The sequence below is a fragment of the Magnolia sinica genome, chromosome 14, assembly GCF_029962835.1.
Source record: "Magnolia sinica isolate HGM2019 chromosome 14, MsV1, whole genome shotgun sequence".
Lineage (NCBI taxonomy): Eukaryota > Viridiplantae > Streptophyta > Magnoliopsida > Magnoliales > Magnoliaceae > Magnolia > Magnolia sinica.
In genome coordinates, this window is record NC_080586.1 from 58663353 (window position 1) to 58684661 (window position 21309).

At 43.6% G+C, this 21309-nt stretch overlaps 2 protein-coding genes across 7 annotated transcripts in view; both read left to right on the forward strand.

The window, feature by feature from the left end:
- Positions 1-21309, forward strand: part of LOC131225832 (uncharacterized) — a 56799-nt gene that overhangs the window by 24996 nt on the left and 10494 nt on the right. Inside the window, exon 8 of one of the 5 annotated variants that reach the window (XM_058221425.1) lies at positions 20385-20524. The exons of 2 other annotated variants lie outside the window; for them this stretch is intronic. In XM_058221425.1, the coding sequence (XP_058077408.1) occupies positions 20385-20476 (92 nt within the window). In that variant the 3' untranslated portion in view covers positions 20477-20524. Of the gene's footprint in view, positions 1-8709; positions 8854-20384; positions 20525-21309 lie in introns of those variants that run through there. 2 more of the 5 variants (XM_058221426.1, XM_058221427.1) reach the window with 2 other exon arrangements.
- On the forward strand, positions 12800-14702 carry LOC131225833 (uncharacterized). 2 transcript variants are annotated; one of them, XM_058221428.1, is made up of 2 exons: positions 12800-14103; positions 14338-14702. In XM_058221428.1, the coding sequence occupies exons 1-2, from the start codon at positions 13512-13514 to the stop codon at positions 14373-14375; spliced, it is 630 nt and encodes a 209-aa protein (XP_058077411.1). In that variant the 5' UTR covers positions 12800-13511; the 3' UTR covers positions 14376-14702. The 2 variants fall into 2 exon arrangements, with proteins under 2 accessions (XP_058077411.1, XP_058077412.1); XM_058221429.1 differs by having other exon boundaries at positions 12800-14031.

Genomic DNA, 21309 nt, shown 5'->3' on the forward strand with positions numbered 1-21309 from the left:
CGGTATTCCGTCGGAGTCCGCATTTAAGGCTTAGGCCATTTCGACTCCCTTGGGGAAGTCCGCAGTTTTGTGTCGTCATTGCCCTTCTTGTCCGGTTTTGGTTGGCGATATGTTCTTGCCCGCCGATTTGTTTGTTTTGCCGATGACAGAGTTCGATGTTATCCTGGGTATGGACTGACTTGCTGAGTACAATGCTATCTTGGGCTGTGCCACGAGAACAGTCATGTTTCATATTCTTGGCTTGCTAGTGTTCCAGTTTGTTGTCGAGCCTAGAGGAGAGCCGTTGTCTAGTTTGTTGGCTTGTATTGTCGAGGAGTCTGTGGCAGGGTGTATTGGGCAACTGCCAGTAGTCTGCGATTACCCGGATGTGTTCCAGGAGATCCCGGGTTTGCCGCTGCTTCAGCAGGTGAGTTTCAGATTGATTTGGTGCCCGGTACCGCGCCTATCTCAAAGGCCCCCTACCAAATGACACCGATGGAGTTGCGGGAACTGCAGGAGCAGTTGGATGAGCTCCGGGAGTTGGGTTTTATTCGTCCCAGCAGTTCGCCGTGGGGAGCCCCGGTATTGTTCGTGAAGAAGTAGGATGGCTCGTTGAGGCTCTGTGTGGATTACCGCGAGCTCAAAAGGGTCACTATTAAGAACCGATACCCGCTTTCCAGGATTGATGATTTGTTTAACTAGCTGCAGGGTGCTCAGTTCTTTTCCAAGATAGACTTACGCTCTGGTTACCATCAGATTCGGGTCCGAGAGGAGGACATTCCGAAGACAGCATTCTGGACGTGCTACGGTCACTTTGAGTTTTTGGTCATGTCGTTCAGACTGACCAATGTGCCCACCGTGTTCATGCAGCTGATGAACGAGGTCTTCCGGCCCTTCCTCGATCAATTGTGGTGGTGTTTATTGATGATATTCTGGTGTATTCGAGGACCCGGGAGGACCATGAGGAACACTTATAGATTGTGCTCAAGACCCTCCGTGCCCACCAGCTGTATGCGAAGCTAGAGAAGTGCGAGTTCTGGCAGGAGGAGGTGAAGTTCCTCGGTTACGTCGTGACGAAGGAGGGTGTCGCTATGGACCCCTTGAAGGTTGATGCAGTGCGTCAGTGGAGCCAGCCCACGAATGCGTCCAAGATCCATAGCTTCCTTGGTCTGGTGGGATACTATCGACGATTTATCAAGGGTTTCTCCCAGCACCGCTGACCCGGTTGACATGGAAGGGCGCCAAGTTCGTCTGGAGTGACGCTTGCGAGGAGGCATTTATGGAGTTGAAGGACTGCTTCACGTCCGCTCCTGTCCTCACTCTTCCTGATGGGAGTGATGGTTTTGTTGTGTTTACCGATGCCTTTAGAGTTGGCTTGGGTGCTGTTCTGATGCAGCACGGGAAGCTTGTGGCGTATGCCTCGTGCCAACTCAAGGTCCACGAGCTAAACTACCCCACCCATGATCTGGAGCTAGCAGCAGTTGTCTTCGCACTGAAGGTGTGGTGGCATTATCTTTATGGGGTTAGGTTCGAGCTCTTCTCAGACCATAAGAGCTTGAAGTATTTGTTTTCGCAGTCCGAGTTGAACATGCGATAGAGGCGATGGATGGAATTGTTGAAGGATTATGACTTCGACCTTCAGTATGACCCGGGTAAGGCGAACGTGGTGGCGGACGCACTCAGCCGTTAGCGACGAGGCTTGGTGGCACAGATGATGGTTCGAGAGGCAGATGCTCGAGGATGTTTCGGAGTTCAACTTTGAGTTCGGTCTGCATTTTTCCATGGCTCAGCTTTTGAGCTTGTCGATTCAACCCTCTTTGGTTGCTAGGGTGATCGAGGCTCAGCAGATAGACGACACTTCAGGAGTATCGAGCAGAGGTAACATCCGTGGAGCAGTCAAACTGGCAGATTGGTTTTGACAGTGGATTACGCTTTAGAGGCCGATTGTGTCCCAGATGTGCTAGAATTGCGTCGTGATCCGATGACCAAGGCACACACCGATCGAGACTTACCATCCACCCGGGCTCCACGAAGATGTACAGAGATATGAGGAGGCAGTATTTTTGGTTGGGGATGAAACGCCAGATTGCTAGCTTCGTGGCCGAGTGTGACACTTGCCAGCGTGTCAAGGCCGATCACCAGAGACCCCCTGGTCCCTTGCAGCCGTTGAGCATTCTAGTTTGGAAGTGGGAGCATGTGTCGACGGATTTCATCATGAGTTTGCCGAGGACTCAGCGTGGTCACGATGCCATTTGGGTTGTCGTCGATTGTCTGATGAAGTCGGCGCATTTCATTCCGATGCGTGCTTCCTGGACTATGGATCGGCTTGCGAAGGTATTTATTGAGGAGATAGTGAGACTGCACGGCATTCCGGTTTCGATCCCTTAGATTTACGTCTCAGTTTTGGAGGAGTTTCCAGCAGGCGATGGGGTCTACTTTGCATCTCAGCACCGCTTATCATCCGCAGACGGATGGGCAGACCGAAAGGGTTAACCATATCCTTGAGGATATGCTCAGAGCCTGTGTGATTGACTTTGCGGGTAGTTGGGATGAGCATTTGCGCCTTGCCGAGTTTGCGTACAACAACAGTTATCAGGCGACTATCGGTATGATTCCTTTTGAGGCACTATATGGTAGACCGTGCAGATCTCCTAGTTGTTGGACCAAGGTTGGAGAGCGTCATCTCTTAGGTCCCGAGCTTGTGCAGCAGACATCAGAGGTTGTAGATATTATCAGGTAGAGGATGCGTACAGCTCAGAGCTGGCAGAAGAGTTTTGCTGATCGTCAGTGTCGACCCCTCGAGTTTGTAGTTGGGGACATGGTATATCTCAAGGTCTCGCCTATGAAGGGCGTGGTTCGATTTGGAGCGAAGGGCAAGCTTGCCCCGAGATTCATTAGGCCTTTTCGAGATTACCGAGCGCGTGGGCGCTGTGGCCTACAAGCTTGCCTTACCTTTAGAGTTGTTCGGGATCCACGATGTGTTCCATCTATCTATGTTGAGGAAGTGTGGGTCGGATATCATTCCAGTGAGTGATTGGCAGCCCCTTGAGGTCTGTGAGGATGCTTCCTATATCGAGCAGCCACTTCGTATCCTTGATCGGAAGGAGCAAGTTCTCAGGAACAAGGTCATTCCCCTAGTGAAAGTGCAGTGGGGTCATCATTCGGAGGCTGAGGTGTCTTGGGAACGCGAAGCCGAGATTCGAGAGCGTTATCCCCATCCATTTGATGTTTGATTGTTATATGATTATACATATTACCTTCTCTTATAATTGCTGATTGTTATATATGATGGTGTTTCTGCATTTCCATTTTGTCCTTGATTTGGTAAATTTCGAGGACGAAATTTATTTGTTGGTGGGGAGAGCTGTAAGACCCTAACCCAAGTGTGCACGTCGTTGCTTTAGGTCTTGCAGTCCTACCGGTCAAATTCCGGCGACCCGCGACCTATGGATAGTGTTTGCGGTCATCCTCATGTTCGGTCACGTCGACCCGACTCGGATCGACCTGAAAGCTATGCCATTGCGTCTGCATCGGCGCCGCGGTTCCAACGCCGCGTCCCGTGCGTGAATCCGACGTGTACATCACAAGTTATGGGCCACGTTCGATATGGACCCTTGATGTATGGATGGTGGACCCCACCTTACATGTTTTCCCATGAGCATGTGGATGATGATGTCATGCCTAGTGTAGGGTTTCTAGAAAACCTACTACCCCACTACCCTATAAGCCTACCTCCCTAGCAACCTTGTTTATATCACCATAGCCTAATGAGTGTTTTCTCTAACCTAGGTAGAGAAAGTAATGATTGCTTCTCTACACCTCCCAAGCAACACTTATTTCTTCTCATTTCTCTCTAACTCCTTCCTCTCTCCTCTCTCTAGCAACTCTCCAAACGTCCCACCTCCCCTCTATTTTCCAGCCCTTGTTACCCCAAATACCTCCCAATCCATCCCTTCTTAACTCATCTCAACCTTAGATTCATGATCCTTGGAGCCTCTAGATGAAGATGGTGTAACTTTCAAGTTTGATCCATAGGTGGGTGTGCTAGCATTTGTAAAAATTCAGATTTCTCTGGTTCCTTTCTTATCTTCATTCTTCTTTTCATGATGGAGCTTGTGGGACCCATCAAGTAATGATGGTGGCCCCAAGTCTCCATGGATGTGGCTTGTAGCCCATCCAGTGTTTTCAGTAGCGTGCGTAGCGTTGTAGGTAGTGTATATCCCCTGTAGCGCACGCTATAGGGGTCGTAGCGTACGCTATGGATGCGTAGCGTGTAGCGCAGGTAGTGTGTGCTACCTATGCTTTTTTTTTTTTTTCTCCACTATATTAAACAGTGGTGAAATCACACCACAGGCAACAACTAAAGTTTTTTTTTTATATATATAAAAAAACCTATTCGAAAGGGCTTCCAGACCAAAACTGATGCAGTCGACGCTGCTCCTCTCCCCACCCTTCGATCTTGAGATCAAAAATCAGCTTCCAAACCCAAACTGACGCTGCCAACGCTGCTCCTCTCAACCCTTCAATCTTAAGATCGAAAATCTACTTCTAGGCACAAGCCGACGCTGCTGACGTTGCTCCTCTCCTAACTCTTCAATCTTGAGTTCGAAAAGCTGCTTCTAGACGCAAACCGATCGCCTGTGGAGCTTCAACATTTGTAGTTTTCATTGATTCAATCTCATCTTGAGACAAAAAAAGGTACGCTCGTTCCTTTTTTTTGAATTTTTTTTCGATGTACAATGAAAATAACTTGGTATTTTCAGTTTTTTCCTCATTTTTTCCGTTTTAAAATGTCAGTTACTGTCTTTTTTGTTTTGTTCTTTATACTTTTTATTTTTATTTTTTTCTTTGGTATGGCCCACGTGGGCCCCACTGAGGTGCGTGAAGGGGTGAATGTGCATTATTTTCTATGGTGTGGCCCATGTGGGGCCCACTGAGGTGCATGAAGGGGTGGATGTGCATTGTTTTCTATGGTGGGCCCACTGTGGTGTGCGTATGTGTGTAAGTGGTGTGTGTCTGTTGATTTTTGTGATTCACTGATTTGTTTGTGACGTGGTTTTTTTTTTGGTTAAGTAGTGAACTAAAGATACAAATGAGGATGACGACAGCGATGATGATCTATTAGATATAGATGACCTTTAGAGTTTAGACACTAGAGTCTAGAGACTAATTATTGAGAATTTGAGATATTGATTTTGAGGAATGTGACATTTGTATTGTAGTTAATGCTCTTAACTTTGGGATTTTTATTTTGAGGAATATGATATTTATATATTTTGCTTTTTTCTTACTATTTAATATTTATCATATATATATATTTTTAAAATTAAAAAATAGAAGTATTGTGTAGCTTACGCTACATGCTTCGCTATTTCGCTTTACGCTACGGAGGGTTGAACGCTACGCAACATGCTACCGCTATTTAAAACACTGAGCCCATCCTATATTGCATGCATGTTGCATGTAAGGGACCATTCTCCATGGATCCCTTCATGTTTTTTCTTCCTTGGATCAAGGATCTTTGGGTCATCTAGACCCTTGATCCTTGGTAAAGATTGGATCTCCACCATAGATCCCAAGTAGATAGCCCTTTGATCCTGTAGATCTTGTGCATATTGTGATAGTGGAATGTGGATGTATGTGTGATGAGGGGAAGGGCCTCAATGAGGCGGAGACCCTTCCCTTGTGGCCGGTCTTCCTTCTTTTCATGTTATTATGCTTCTGATCATTGTGTAGCCCCACCTTGTGGACTAACAAGATCCAAACGATCCCAAGTGGGAGGACGTTTTTGACAGTCCATCCCTTGGACATGTGACCCCTAAAATGCACCTAAATGGGGTGCATGCAAAGGTGTTTGGAAGGTGTGGATGGTTTGGATGTTTGTGGGGCCCACTAGGGTGGACCACACCATGTTTTTCTAGGATTAAATCCCCTCTTAAATAATGTTTATAATTTATTTATTTCAAATATTTGTTGTTGTTCATAATTGTCTGGACAGATTTTTGGGCTATCTTGGGGCCTGATTTTTGGGCATTTGGTGGGGAGATTGGTACCATGTAATATATGATTTTTAAAGGTGTATATCCCACCTATAAGCATGCCAAATTTCAGCCCCAACTGACCCCATTTGAACCTTCAAAAGGGTGGGCCAACATGGTGGACTATCAGAAATTTCTGCTGTGCAATCCAACAGCATTGTCCCATAAAACCATAATTTAAAAATATTTTCCTTGATGGTGGGCCACCTTTTTGGGTCCTACCTTGTTGTATTCATGATGAGGGACCTTGGCCCTCAATTTCAAGAATGTTAGAGGCCCTGGACCCACTCCATTGGAGTGCCCAAATTCATGACAGGAACATGTACATTGCAGAATTTTTTTTTCTACCTTGCTGTCCTCTTCATGTTTGTAGCAGTAATTGGGCCCCAGCCCGTTGGATTTTGGTGAATGCTTGTGGGGCCCATCCCTGAGGTTATTGAGGCCCTTGGAGGCCATGTTTGTGGGGCTAACCAGCTGGACCAGCAAGTCCTACTGGACGTCCAGCAGGGCTGGCTGTCCAGACGTGCTGGCCCACCATGATGTTTGTTTTCATCCATGTTGTCCCTCTATTTTTGGGGCCCACGTAGGTTGGGTCCACCCTAGGTGGATGTCCCATGTGGGGCCCACTTGGGACGTGTGGAGCCCACCTTGTTGCATGTGGTTGGCTGGGCCATCCAGGCCTTGGACCGTCCCACCCCTTGGGACGCCCATGCCATGGGCTGCTGGTGGGCCTGCATTCCAGCGACAGGCCCACTTAGTTTGGGTGCCAAAATCCCTCCTTCCATTTGGTGGGGCCCCCTATAAGTAATGTTGGTCCTTTAGAAATAATTCACACATACTTAGACAAGTTTCTGGGCCTCAATAGGCCCAGGAAATTAGGTGAATTGAAAGTCCAGCCGTTGGGCACTAAATGTATATTGTATGGCTGGATTTTCATTGGATGAGGGACCCACCACATTGAGGGATTTGGGTATTTTCTGCCCCTTTATATTTTAGTATTCTCTTGGGCTTAATTGATGCATGATTGGGCCACCCATTGATGATCATTGTGGGACCCAAACACATACCAGATTTTTGGGACTTCCTTGTGGGCCCAAATTGGGCTGGAACGTCCCACCTTGGCCAGCCATATGTTGGGCTGCCCTTCCACCATTTTGATGGACATATAGGCTGAGATAAGAGTGGTATTGGGCTCTTGGTTGCCCACTTAAATTACTAATTATTGGGCTGATGTAGTGGGGCCCATTTCACCTAACTTAGACTTATTTTTGGGCCATGTTTTTGTGCTCATGTGCTGCCCACTCAGTCCAACTAAATGCATGGATTTGATGGCCATTGGAACTTGAGCTTTGGGCCTTGATTCCCTTCCTTTGGCCCATGTTGTTATGGGTGGATTGGACCCATAGTTCTTAATGCTTTATATGGACTTATGTATATGGATTGGATGTGGGCCTTGGGCCTTTTAGCTTATGGTTTGTGGTTGGATGCCTTGGGGCAATGGTGGTTGAATGTCCCCATTTGGACCCCTTTAGGCTCATTTGTATCTAAGTGTGGTTGAATGCCCACCTTAGTCTCTTGCTAGGCCCATCTCTATATTATTTAGGCCCATAGCTTGTATGCTTAGTCTTGTGGGCTACCCCAGGTAAATGGGCTCCCCCACTAGAGGTTGTATTCCTTATAAGGAATTGGTTATATATGTAGACCCTTCATGGTTAGGTAAAGAGTTCATCTTCACCTCATTGGCACCCCTATTCATCTTCATGGTCCACTCCCATATGCATCATATGCATACTTGGTTGAGATATGATTGACCATGGTTGTGCCATCGTGTAGGACATGTTGGTATCTCCCCGAGGGATGTAGTATCCCCTCTTGAGCACGTTAGATGCTTGGGATTGATGTATGGTTGATTGTTTGATTCATGCATCTAACATTGCATAACACGTGAATATTCGCCCTTGCTTCATCAGGATCGTAGCCTTCATGGGTATATTGTGGATGACTGGATTTGGACACCGGAAATGATACTTGAGCATTTGGGGTGCATAGGATGTCCCTCAGTAAAAGCTCCTAAACTTCCACGGTACGGAGGAGACGCTTCAACGCCGAGACCGAGTGGAAAACATGAGCGCCCGAGTGCCTTATACCGTTAGACCGCGACTCCCACTGTTACGAGGTCGGTTGAGATGGGGTTTGGCCTTACCCGCCTGAGTGAGGGGGCATAACTAGGCTGAGTTTGACCAGCTCGTGAGTGAGTCCGCTACCGTCAAGCCTTGTTGGTGATTGGCTGTCCACAGGTGGGTAGTGAGGTCTCCTACGCTCGTTTGACTGTGCGGGTCTTGCAGAGCGGCAGTCATCATGTAGTGTATTAGACCCCGGTGGATTCCTTATGATGGAATCGTACTTGATGTGTGGCTTGGATATGAGGACTGACATTACTTCACATCGCATTGGCATCGGCTGTATAAGCCTTATGTTGCATCGCCTCGGTATGACGTCCAGTACTCATGTATTGCATTGCATAGCCCTGGATACGGCTTACTGCATTCATAGCTTAGCCTCGGTACGGCTAGTGGCATTGGTATCATTCATGGTTTCCTCTGCATCCTCCTATTTCTTCTGAACACCATTGTCATATACCTTCACTGCCCTCTAAGCTTTCTATAAACTTATGCGCGATTGATGCGTGCAGGAGATCCTGAGTCAGCGCAGTAGCAGTGGAGCATTGGATTGGAGCGTGCTGAGGACCCTTTGCAGACTTTTCTCTTCCTTTCTTACCTTATGTATTTCCTTTTGAGCCTTATGTACCTGTTAAAGTTTAAATTTCTAGTGGATTTTGCAATGCGCTCCTATGGTTACTTTCTGAGATTTATTTGCCATGATCTTGGGTATGCTCGATTGAATCGGAATTATGATATAGAAATCCTCCTTGTGGGATCCTAGGATCGGAACCTGAGCCAGGGACCGAGAATGGGGTACTACGGAGGCTGTTGCGGCCGGAACCGGCTATCGGGTTCCTTGTGAGTCCGGTCACCGAGTTTGGGGTGTAACAATATCTACCAGATTCACGCTCGTATGGATCTTTTCGAGAGTAATACTACATTCCTCGAGCATTTGTCAGATAAAATGATGACGAACATCAATATGTTTAGTTTTGGAATGGTAAACCGAATTCTTTGCCAAATTAATTATGCTTTCGCTATTGCAATTAATCGGGACGACCTCCTGCTGAAGCCTAAGCTCATTCATGATTCCTCTTAATCAAACATCTTCCTTGAATGCCTCTGTCACTGCCATATACTCAGCTTTGATTGTGAAAAGAGCAATTGCATACTAAAGCTTTGACATCTAACTAATCGATCCACCCGCTAGCACAAATGAGTAACTGGAAGTTGACCTTCTATTGTCCACATTTCCTACGTAGTCTGAATCCACATAGCCTACTAGTTTTCCATCTGATTTTTCGAATGTCAAATCGTAGTCCGCTATACCTCGTAGATACCGAAGTATCCATTTCACTACCTCCTAATGTTACTTGTCGGGGTTTGATTTGTATTTGCTCATAACACCGACTACATGTGAAATATTCGGTCTCGTAGAGACCATGTCATACATCGAACTGCAACCGCTCTCGAGTAGGGCACGCGAGACATACGTTGCTTTTCTTTATCTGTAATGGGACATTGCTTTGAAGAAAGTTGAAAATGAGTGGCATGGGGTGTGTTAACTGGTTTAGCCTTGTCCATTCCAAACTTCATCAACACCTTCTCAAGATATTCTGCTTGAGATAACTGTAACCTGCTCATCTCAATATCTTTGTGTATGTCAATGCCATGAATCCTCTTTGCAACCCCCAAATCTTTCATTTCGAATGTCCCTAATAACCGAGTCTTTAATATATTGATTTCAGACATGCTTTGATTGGCGATAAGTATATCATTAACATACAATACCAGTAGAATGAATCCTCCATCACTCAGAGTCTTGAAGTAGACACAATAATCATATTCACTCCTAGTAAACCGCTAACTCACTATGAAAGTGTCATACTTCTTATACCACTGCCTATGCGACTGTTTCAGGCCGTACCATGACCTCCTCAACCTGCAAACCTTATTCTCCAACCCTCGAACCTCGAACCCTTCTAGTTGCATCATGTAGATCGGCTCTTCCAATTCCCCATGTAGGAAAGCAGTTTTTACATCCATTTGTTCTAGCTCCAGATTGTACTGGGCAACTAACGCCAATGCAAATATGATAAATACTTGCTTGACAACAGGCACAGAGATCTCACTGAATTCGACGCCTTCTTTCTGAGCTTACCCGTAATCAATTTTGCCTTGTACCTCTCCCGTTTCTTTTGATAGATCCATTTACAATTCATCGCTTTATGCCCAACAGGAAGCTCTACCAGTTCTCACGTTTCATTCTTATACAAAGAGTCCATCTCGTCTCACATTGCTACCATCCACTTCTTAGCATTAGTATCTTCCATTGCTTTCTGAAAGGACAGCGAATCTCCCTCATCCGTAATGAGAGTGAATGCAACATCTGAGTCGTCTCTGCATCTCATCGGTAATCTGCGATTGCTACTCCACCTGTTCCTGTACCTCTTTCTACGGCTCGGCTTCTTCTTGTGTTTCACCCTAGTAAATTTCAACATCCATCACTGCTGATTTTTCTGTTTCCTTGGGTTCATCCTTGTGGAATGAGGAATCCTCGTTAAACCTGACGTCATGACTAATTATGATCTTTCGTGTAACCCGGTCATACAACTTGTATCCCATCACACCATCACCATAGCCTACAAAGATACACTCTTTAGCCCTTTGGTCTAGCTTCTCTCTTTCAATTGATGGTACATGTGAGTAAGCATAATAACCAAATACTCGCAACCCTTAGTAGTCTATATCATGACCACTCCATACTTTTTTTGGAATTTTACAATTTATAGGAGTAGACGGGGACCGATTCACTAAGTAACAAGCCATAATGATGGCTTCGGTCCATAGCTCTTTGCCCAATGCAACATTGCTTAACATGCTTCGGGCTCTCTCCAAGAGAGTCTATCCATTCCACCACACCATTTTGCTCTGGTGTGTGTCTCATTGTATTGTGTCTTATAATCCCTTATCCTTACAAAATTAGTTAAATTCCTTAAAAGTGAATTCACCACTATTATTTGTCATTAACACTTTCAATTTTTGCTATTTGTTTTTCTACCATCGGCTTCCACATCTTGAAGGTGCTGAAAATGTCGAATTTATGCTTCATAAAGTAAACCTAGACATTTCTAGAGTAGTCATCTATGAATGATATTAAAAAGTATGACCCCCCCTCCAGAAACAACGGGCGACAATCCCCCATACATCCAAATGCACATAATAAAGGACCCATTTACTAACATGTTTTCCTGACTTAAAAGATAAGCTTGATTGTTTACTATATATACATATATTAAAATCAACGCTTTTAAATGTAGGAATTAGATAACGATTAAAAAGTATCTTCATACCGCGCTTGCTCATGTGGACTAGACACACATGCCACAAACGTGTTGATGTGTACTCTGCTATAGACGTTGCAGCTCAACTTGACACGGCATTCCCGATTAACTTTTAGGACACGATCAAAGTCGATGAATTTGCACTAAAGTGCCTCGAGAGCTCCCAGAGAGATCAAATTCTTTCTTAGGTCCGGAACATGTCTTACATCAGTTAGGATATGTTCCATCCCATCGAACATTTTGATGTGCATCGATCTGATGCCAATAACCTTACAACCATCGTATTCCCTGTAACTGGTGAACCAATTTCGATGTGAGGTCATGAGGTATGACGCCCTCGAATCCAAAATCCACTCATTGCTGACATAACCGTATTTAGATGCGGTCAGAACATCACTATTGCCCACCTCCTGACTAGATTCTGCTGCGTTGGTCTCCCTTGGTGTTTCATATAATTTTTCTCTCTTATGGGCTTTAGGATTCCAACAATCCTTCTTCATATGCACGTCTCCCACAATTCCAGCATTTAATCTTTCCCTTGCCCTTAGACTTAGACCCAGATCGCGATTTACCCTTCTCCTGCTCAGAATTTCTTCTCCTAGCGACTAACGCATTCGTAGAGAACCTCGCTATAGAGAATGCTAGTATATTGTATTTATTGTGTGTCCTTTTAGTATAAGTGCATGTGCACGCTTCCCTATTCCCCTGCAGTGTACTATATGCTTTTTTCATAATAAAATATTATGTGTTAGGGCATGCAAGCCTAACACATCATCTCTCCCAAACTCTCCTCCTCCTCTCTCAATATTCTCATCTCTTCTTCACATTATCCTCATCAAATCTTTTTCTACTTGGTATCAGAGCAAGTTCAAGGCATTCTGGATCCAACAGGTTGAGAGGCGACACGTCACCTTGCTGACGTCAGCGTTGTACGGACGCATGGGCTCTGTTTGAGCTAAAAGTTTAGGGGTTTGATAGATCTTGATTTTAGAAGATTTGTCATGATTTTTTCAGAATTTATTGGACCTCATTTCATGGCATTTTGGGCGAAATAGAGAAATTCGAAAATCGGTTCCAGATTCCGTTTTTCTTCGATCTACCTCAAATCGGTAAGCTTTTCTTCGGTTTCTTTGCTCAAGATGGACCGAAATCTTCCTCCCAAGCTATCCATGGTGGATTTTTTACTTAAGATCAATGTTTGAGAGGTTTTTAACCTCAAATGGGCATGCGGCTGGGCCGTTTTTCACTCGGTCAGGCTCTATTTGACTGTGTTTCATGGTATTTTGGATGATTGATATTTGTTTGAGGTTTATCTCTTGTTATGTTGAAGGATTGAGTGAGATAGAGTTGTTTGAATCAATCTTTCTTGGCATAGGGGGTCTCTTGGCATAGGTTTATTTCTCTTGGACTCTATTATGGCTGACAAAGGGCCCTCATCTCTTGGCATAGGGTCTCTTGAATCTAACCCCTTGCAGATTACCTCCATTAAGTTGAATGGTGACAACTATCTTCAATGGGCACAATTTGTAAAAGTATTTTTAGGAGCCCGTGACAAGTTGTCGTATATTTTGGATGATTCCCCAAGCTCTACAGATGTTACCTACAAGTCTTGGACAAAGGAGAATTATCAAGTTATTGCATGGTTGTTGAATAACATGGATTCCTCGATTAGCCACTCAGTGATGTTTTTATCCTCGGCTAAAGGCATTTGGGATACGCTTCATGATATGTTCTCGGAATCTCAGAATTTTTCACGGGTATTCCAGCTTATTCAAGAAATTGGTCGGTTTCAACAAAACTCCAGATCCTTAAAAGACTACTATTCGATGCTTCGGGGTATGTGGGATGAGTTGGATATGTATCAGCCTCTTCCTTCCAAATGTAAAGAGGATCATGAACATGCTTATAAGCAACGGGATGATACTCGTATCATGTAGTTCCTTGCTAGGTTGAGTTCTGATTATCTTCACGTTCGCGATCAGGTTGTTATGCAGGATCCTCTTCCCCCATTGACGACAGTCTATGCCATGTGTCAGCGTGCTATGATCTCTACTCTTCCTTCTCATTCATTTGTGCCACCCGAGCGTTCGGCACATCTTGTTGGCGATCAGTCCTCCCTTGGTCTTCGGGTACCATCCTTGAGCTCAGGGCGCATTTCTGGTTTTGGTGGTCGTGGTAGAGGCTGCGATTTAGATCGCAGTCGTGGCGGCCGTAGTCTTCGTGGTCATGGTGGACGTGGACGAGGACGTGATGGTTCCCGCATTTGTTCACATTGCGGTGTAACTAATCACACTATTGATTATTGCTGGCAGCTACATGGTCGTCCTACTTATGCCGCTGCTTCTGTTGCTTCCACTGTTGCTTCTGAGACCCAGTCTTCCACCCCGACAGTTGAGCAGTTTACTTCAGGGGAGTCTCTTATTATTTCTCGGGCGGCATATGATGCCCTTATGCGGCTTCACATTCGGGATATTCCTGAGCCTTCTCATGCAGCTTCGGCCCGGTCAGGTACCGCCCTTCTTGCGTCATCCTCTCCTACCTCCTGGGTCATTGACTCTGGAGCTTCCTCCCATATAACTGGTAAGTTGCAATTCTTTTCTTCTTATTCTTCTTCTTCTCCCACTCAGTATGTCACAGTCGCAGATGAAACCCAATCTCCCATCTCTGGGGTTGGTTCCATCCCTCTCTTCTTCCTTGTCTTTGTCCTCCGTATTGCATGTGCCTCGTTTTCCATTAAACTTATTTTCTGTTAGCTCTCTTACTAAATCACTCAATTGTTCCATCACCTTCTTTCCTTCTTATTGTCTGTTTCAGGACCTACAGACGAAGAGAGTGATTGGTGGGGGGCATGAGCGAGGAGGCGTTTATCTTCTCGATGATACACCTGTTGCCGCTTCTAGTACCCTTTCTCTAGATCGAGAGTCCATGACTCGGTGGCATTGCCGCTTAGGCCACCCATCCATTGCTAGATTGAGACTTTTGTTTCCCTCCTTATCTGTCACTAAACCATTATGCTGTGATATTTGTGAATTGTCTAAACATCATCGTGCTACGTTTCCTCCTAGCTCTTTTGGGAGGAAATCTCAACCTTTTCTTCTGGTTCACTCGGATGTTTGGGGACCAGCTTCGGTTACCTCGACTTTTGGATTTAGATATTTTGTTACCTTTATTGATGATTATTCCCGCATGACTTAGATTTATCTTTTGAAATCTAAAAGTGAAGTGTTTGATGCGTTTAAAGTGTTTTATCATGAAGTATGCACTCAATTTCATTGTTCCATCAAATCCCTCCATTCTGATAATGGGGGAGAATACATGTCTACTGCCTTTCTGTCCTTCTTGCAGGAACGTGGTATTTTATCTAGGACATCATGTGCTCGCACTCCTCAACAAAATGGTATTGCAGAACGAAAGAATCGTCATCTTCTTGAAGTTGCTCGCACCCTTCTACTTGGTATGCATCTACCCAAACATTTTTGGGGTGATGCTCTTTTAACTGCTATTTTTCTTATTAATCGTATACCCTCACGTATTCTGTCTTATAAATCTTCATTGACTATTTTGTATCCTCATGATAATCCATTTCCTCTACCACCTAAAGTTTTTGGTTGTACATGCTTTGTTCAAATTTTGGATGGGAGTAATGATAAACTTAGTCCCAGGGCGATTAAATGTGTTTTTATAGGGTATACTCGGAGTCAGAAAGGTTATAAATGCTTTGACCCATTGACTCGCAAGAAATATGTCTCTGCCGATGTCACCTTCTTTGAGGATCTTTCTTTTTTCTCTACTCCAGGCCGATCCCTCTGTGATCCTCTTGCGCGTCAGGGGGAGTATAACTCTTATCCTCTTTCCACTAGTGATCATGGGAAAACTCCTCTCCCCTTTATTCAGCATCCTGTTGGTGATATGGGTGAAACTAAGCCTCTACGGGTGTATCAGCGTCGAGATAAAACTTTACAAGCTCAGTCATCTACCCTTCCGCTTACTTTGGATGTTGGTTCAGGTGACTCTCCTAACTCGAGTTTAGATCTTCCCATTGCCTTCCGCAAAGGGTCACGATCTTATACTCAATACCCCATTAGTAATTTCGTTTCATATGATCATCTTTCACCGTCTTTTCAGTCGTTTGCGGCTTCCCTTTCATCATAGACTATTCCTCGATCTCTCTCATATGCTCTTCAAAGTCCTGACTAGACGAAAGCGATGATAGAAGAAATGTCTGCTCTTGAGAAGAATCATACTTGAGACCTTGTATCACTTCCTTTAGGTCATAAACCTGTTGGATATCGATGGGTTTATACGATGAAGTTTCTTCCAGACGGCTCCATTGATCGCTATAAAGCCTGTCTTGTTGCTACGGGTTACAGACTCATGGTGTAGATTACTTCGAGACATTCTCTCCAGTGGCTAAGCTTAATTCAATTCGTGTTGTGCTCTCCTTGGCCGTTAATTTATCATGGCCCTTGTTTTAGCTTGATGTTAAGAATGCATTTCTCTATGGGGATCTTACAGAGGAAGTTTACATGCATCAACCTCCTGGCTTTGTTGCTTCTCACAACCCTGCACTTGTACGTCGGTTGAAGAAGGCTCTTTATGGACTCAAACAGTCTCCACGTGCATGGTTCGAAAAATTTAGTCAGGCTCTCTTGGAGTTTGGCTTTATTCGTAGTCATGCTGATCATTCTCTCTTTATATGTCGTCGATCGACGGACATGATGGTTCTCATTGTCTATGTGGATGATATTGTTTTGTCCGGTAGTGATTCTGCTGGAATGAGGGAGGTCAAAGATTTTTTGAAGACCAAGTTTGAAATCAAGGATCTTGGTCCTCTTCGCTACTTCCTCGGAATTGAAGTTGCTCGCTCATCATCCAAATTGGTCTTGTCACAACGAAAATATGCGCTCGATCTTCTCATGGAGACCGGCATGTTAGGGTGCAAGCCTGCTACCACTCCCATGGATACTTCACAGAAGCTTCGACCAGATGATGGTCCTCTCCTTACTGATTCCGAGATGTATTGACGACTTGTAGGCCGGCTTATTTACCTGACTATTACTCGCCCAGATCTCTCATTTGCAGTGGGGGTTGTTAGCCAATTCATGCAAGCTCCCTATACTTCTCATCTCACGGCTGTCTACCGCATACTTCGGTATTTAAAATCAGCCCCGGGTCTTGGCCTCTACTTTCAGTTGCATGGTCATCTTCATCTTTTTGGCTATTCCGATGCTGATTGTGCAGGTAGTACTTTTGATTGCTGCTCTACATCCGGCTTCTGTACCTTCCTAGGTGGCAATCTTATAACCTGGAAGAGCAAAAAGCAGCCAGTTGTTGCCCAGTCCTCGGCTGAAGCTGAATATCGTGCTATGGCTCATGCGACATGTGAACTTGTGTGGCTTCGCAATCTTCTTGAAGAACTTGGCTATCCTCCTTCGGGTCCTATTCCTCTTCACTGTGACAATCAAGCGGCCATTCATATTGCTCGTAACCCAGTTTTCCACGAGCGAACCAAGCATATTGAGGTTGACTGTCACTTTATTCGGGAGAAAGTCGCTTCTAAGGAAATTGTCACTCCTTTTGTTCGATCTGGGGATCAACTTGCTGATGTTCTTACAAAATCCTTGAGTCGAGATGTTCTTCATCGTGTTCGTGACAAGTTGGGCATGATCAACATCTATGCTCCAACTTGAGGGGGAGTATAGAGAATGCTAGTGTATTGTATTTATTGTGTCCTTTTAGTGTAAGTGCATGTGCACACTTCCCTATTCCCCTGCAGTGTACTATATGCTTTTTCATAATAAAATATTATGTGTTAGGGCATGCAAGCCTAACACATCATCTCTCCCAAACTCTCCTCCTCCTTCTCTCTCAATATTCTCATCTCTTCTTCACATTATCCTCATCAAATCTTTTTCTACTCTCGCGCCGTTGTCCTTCTTTCTCAACATCTCCGGCTAAAGAGCTGAGATAACAGTCTCGACATCAATGGTCTCCTTACCGTGGCACAGTGTTTATAAAGCTTTCTTACGACTTCAGAAGAGAATTCAACAAGATTAGGGCTTGATCTTCTTCACCGATCTTCACCTCCACACTTGTCAATTTGTGAAGTAACTGATTGAATGCGCTGATGTGATCATTAAGGTCTGACACTTGTGGCATCTTCAGGTTATAGAATTGCTTTTTCAGCTACAAACAATTCGAGAGAGATTTCGTCATGTAGAAGCTGTCTAATTTCACCCAAAGTCCCGCAGTGGTCTTTTGATCAAGGACATTATAAATGACGTCATCCCCCAAACACAATTGGACTGAGGTTTTCGCCCTCTCATCCAATTCTTCCCACTCCTCATCACTCATAGACTTGGGACGCTTCGCTATACCAAGGAGTGCATGTTTTAGCTCTTGCTGAACTAGAATGCCTCTCCTCTTCACCTTCCATAATTCAAAGTTGTTTTTCCTAGTGAACTTGTCCGTTTCACACTTCACATTAGATCCCTTAATCGTCATGTTTCAGATCTAAAATCGAATCCCAACGTATATCGCTGATACCACTTGTTGGGGAACTGTGGAAGCAAACCCCAAATTCAGACTACATAACGATAAGCAAACACAAACAAAGCATGTACAAGTACACACGAATTTTACATGAAAAGAATCACGACACAAAGTGATGAACAATCACTATGAAAGTGAAAAGTACTTCACGTTAGATTCCTTAATCGTCATGTTTCAGATCTAAAATCGAATCCCAACGTATATCTCTGATACCACTTGTTGGGGAACTATGGAAGCAAACCCCTGAATTCAGATCAAATAACGATAAGCAAACACAAATAAAGCATGCACAAGTACACAAATTTTACGTGGAAATAATCACAACACAAAGTGATGAGCAATCACTATGAAAGCGAAAAGTATAAGAGATGGATGCACTTACAATTCTGAAAACCCTCATTTTCTCATCTCCAAACCCTAGAAATGACTTAGCCTCGATTAAAATACCCTAATCCCACATTACACCCATATATATAGTGTTACACCTGGAATAGGAAACAAAAACCGTGCAATTATGCAAAACCGTGTGTGCCATTGATCTAAGCATCGATCGATCGACATCAATCTAGCAAACCCTCGATCGATCGAGCTCCCATGATTGATCAATTGAACATGCTCAAAACTGTCCAAAGAGTTTACATGAAAATTTCAAATTATGTCAATCGATTGAGCTGAGAGTTCGATCGATCAAACTTGTCTAAAAGTGTCCCAAGACCAATCTGTAAAATCCGGGGTGCTCTTGATCAATCAACCAGGCTGGTCAATCGATTGAGCCCTTGTCTTCAGCACAGATTGAAGACATTTGATAGCACACATTACTATCAACTAGTTCAGCCCTCTGACAAGTGGTTCAATCAGCTTAATTATGTTCTCAACTTTCATCCACAAATCATCCAAGCATATAATTGCAGCTGTCGACTTTTGTACACCCTTTGCACATTTTTAAACTAGCCCGTCTTTAAATATCAACATCCACATGAGGGCCAAATTTTTGTCTACACAGTCTTGAATGAGATGTAGTTCATCGCAGATCTGGTGGTCTCTGATCGAAGCAGCCTGTGATTGCCTGATTAGCGCCTCATCAAATTCACCAGCTAGTTATTATTGTAGATGAAGTGATAATCATATTTACTATGTCGATTACTTCTTTGACCTCATTCAAATCTCCAATGTCCTTTAGCATGATGTCAATGCAATCTGTTGCACGCAAGGAGTCCAGAAGAGATGTTTTCTCTTTGCCATCAACTTTGTTACAATTGCCTTGTAAGTATTTGTAATGACCTCAATCACTAGATGCTCCCCTATCACACTCACAACCTGATCGATGAGGCTAAAGATATAGTTGCCTTCTTTGACATGTCTAGATGCATCAACTGACTTGTGGAACACCATTTGCTATGACAAGTACACAGTAAGATTATTGACTTCCTTGTAGTATGGGTCCGCCCATCACACATGATTGTCATGCTGTTTTGTTCCTAATGATAAGTTGCTATATGACTCTTTAGGTCTTCAATAATTGAACCAAGATGTTTGCCAGTAATTTCATGTGGCTTGTCGCCTTTAATTCCTGGGCCTGAAGCTATGGCATCAACCATCAGCTAAGAATCGGAAGGAGCTGCTACATTTGGAGAAATTAAACATAATTTGGCTCACCTTTGTCCGTGGATTCTATTTCAGAGATGAGTGAATTTTTGCTTGCTTCACTGTGCATTCTAACTAAATGTGGATCCATAGGACCTAAACTCCTATCCCTGGGTGTGCCATAAGGCTGACCTTGTCTGAAACATTGCTCTTCTGTGTAAGAATGTATGCTGGCTTGAATTTTTATTCTCAAATTTCTGATTTCTTCATCTAGATCAGTCATCAGTGTCAATATTGTTGTCGTTGTCATCAATAATGTAATTAGCCTAAAAATGCAACCTGGCTGCTCTTCTTTTGGCTTAAGTCATCGCCAATATGTCTTCTTCTATATTTTCTGCATTTCATAACCATTGTTCTAAGTATTTGACAATATCTACCGAAGTATTAGCCGACATCTTGATTTTCCCACATGGGCGACATGATATCTTCCTGAAACACACTTTTTCCAAGATATTACTGATAATATCATCAATATTGGCTGATCTATCATGATACTTGTGGTATTCTCAATATTTCACGCGATATCTGAGATGTTTGCTGTGATTTCTGTGAAATTTCCTGTGACCATGCCACCTAAGTCCCGGAGTTAAATCCTTTGTTAGATAAGGGTTTTCTTCCTTTTGTTTCTACTTAATAAACTAAAAGACTATTAGAAATTAATTTAGATTTGGGTTTCAACAATTACATTTACCCTCATCTCGACATGGGCATGCCGAATGTGTCCTTGAAGTCGAGACCTGCAGTTCTTCAAACATAATAAGGAATCTCCACGAGGTGGATAACTCCACATGGATCTGAGACCAAGGTATATCTTTGGTTATTTTAGTTTGTTTTGTTGTATTTTATTTGTGTTGTATTGCTTGTATTGTATGAAATTGAATGATATGAACTCATTTTAGATATACTTGCATCATTTATGGCCAACAACATATAGTTTTGTTCCCTAAGAAATGGGAAACTATCATGCATAGTTTTTTTTTTTTGTAATGTTTTGAGCTCTAAGTGTGTAATCATGTGTCTTTGAACATCTTCTGAAGTTTCACTAAATGATTCCTCATTTCCCTTAGTCTGTGATGCTTTATGCGACATCTACAATATTTCTCAAAACGTCCTGCGATATTTCCCATTTTCGAAGGCACATGCGATATCAAACACTAAACACCCTCTTATCTGTTGTCTGGTATCTGTCAGCACACTTGTACACCCTTGTGGGACACTTTTAATGTACACGGGATAACCTTTAAAATGTGTGATTACTACAAAATTCACACTTCCACTATTGCATTTAATGTTATGTCTATCTCCCCTAACTTTATCTTAATGCAAACATCCAATATCATCAACTTTATCTGCAGTCCGCAGCTTCTTTTTTTTTTCCAATTTAGAAATATCACTAGCTTTTCAAGCGGCCATCTGCAATATTATTAAAATGAAATTATAAATGCATAATTGAGAAACAATTATTACAAAAGGAAAAACCTTTTTTTTTTTCGGAAATTATTTTCTTTTTCAATATGGAAACTAAGTTTAAAAAAATCTTAGTCTAAGGCTAAATCTTAGCTGCAGGATCCTTCAAACTAGGCATCGTTT

Bases quoted from the DNA above. Each gene is read 5' to 3' on its own strand.
- LOC131225833 (XM_058221428.1), top strand. From the start codon at position 13,512: ATGCAGGATCCTCTTCCCCCATTGACGACAGTCTATGCCATGTGTCAG. The intron at 14,104-14,337 runs GTAAGTTGCAAT...TGTCTGTTTCAG, and splicing joins AGCTTCCTCCCATATAACTG to GACCTACAGACGAAGAGAGT.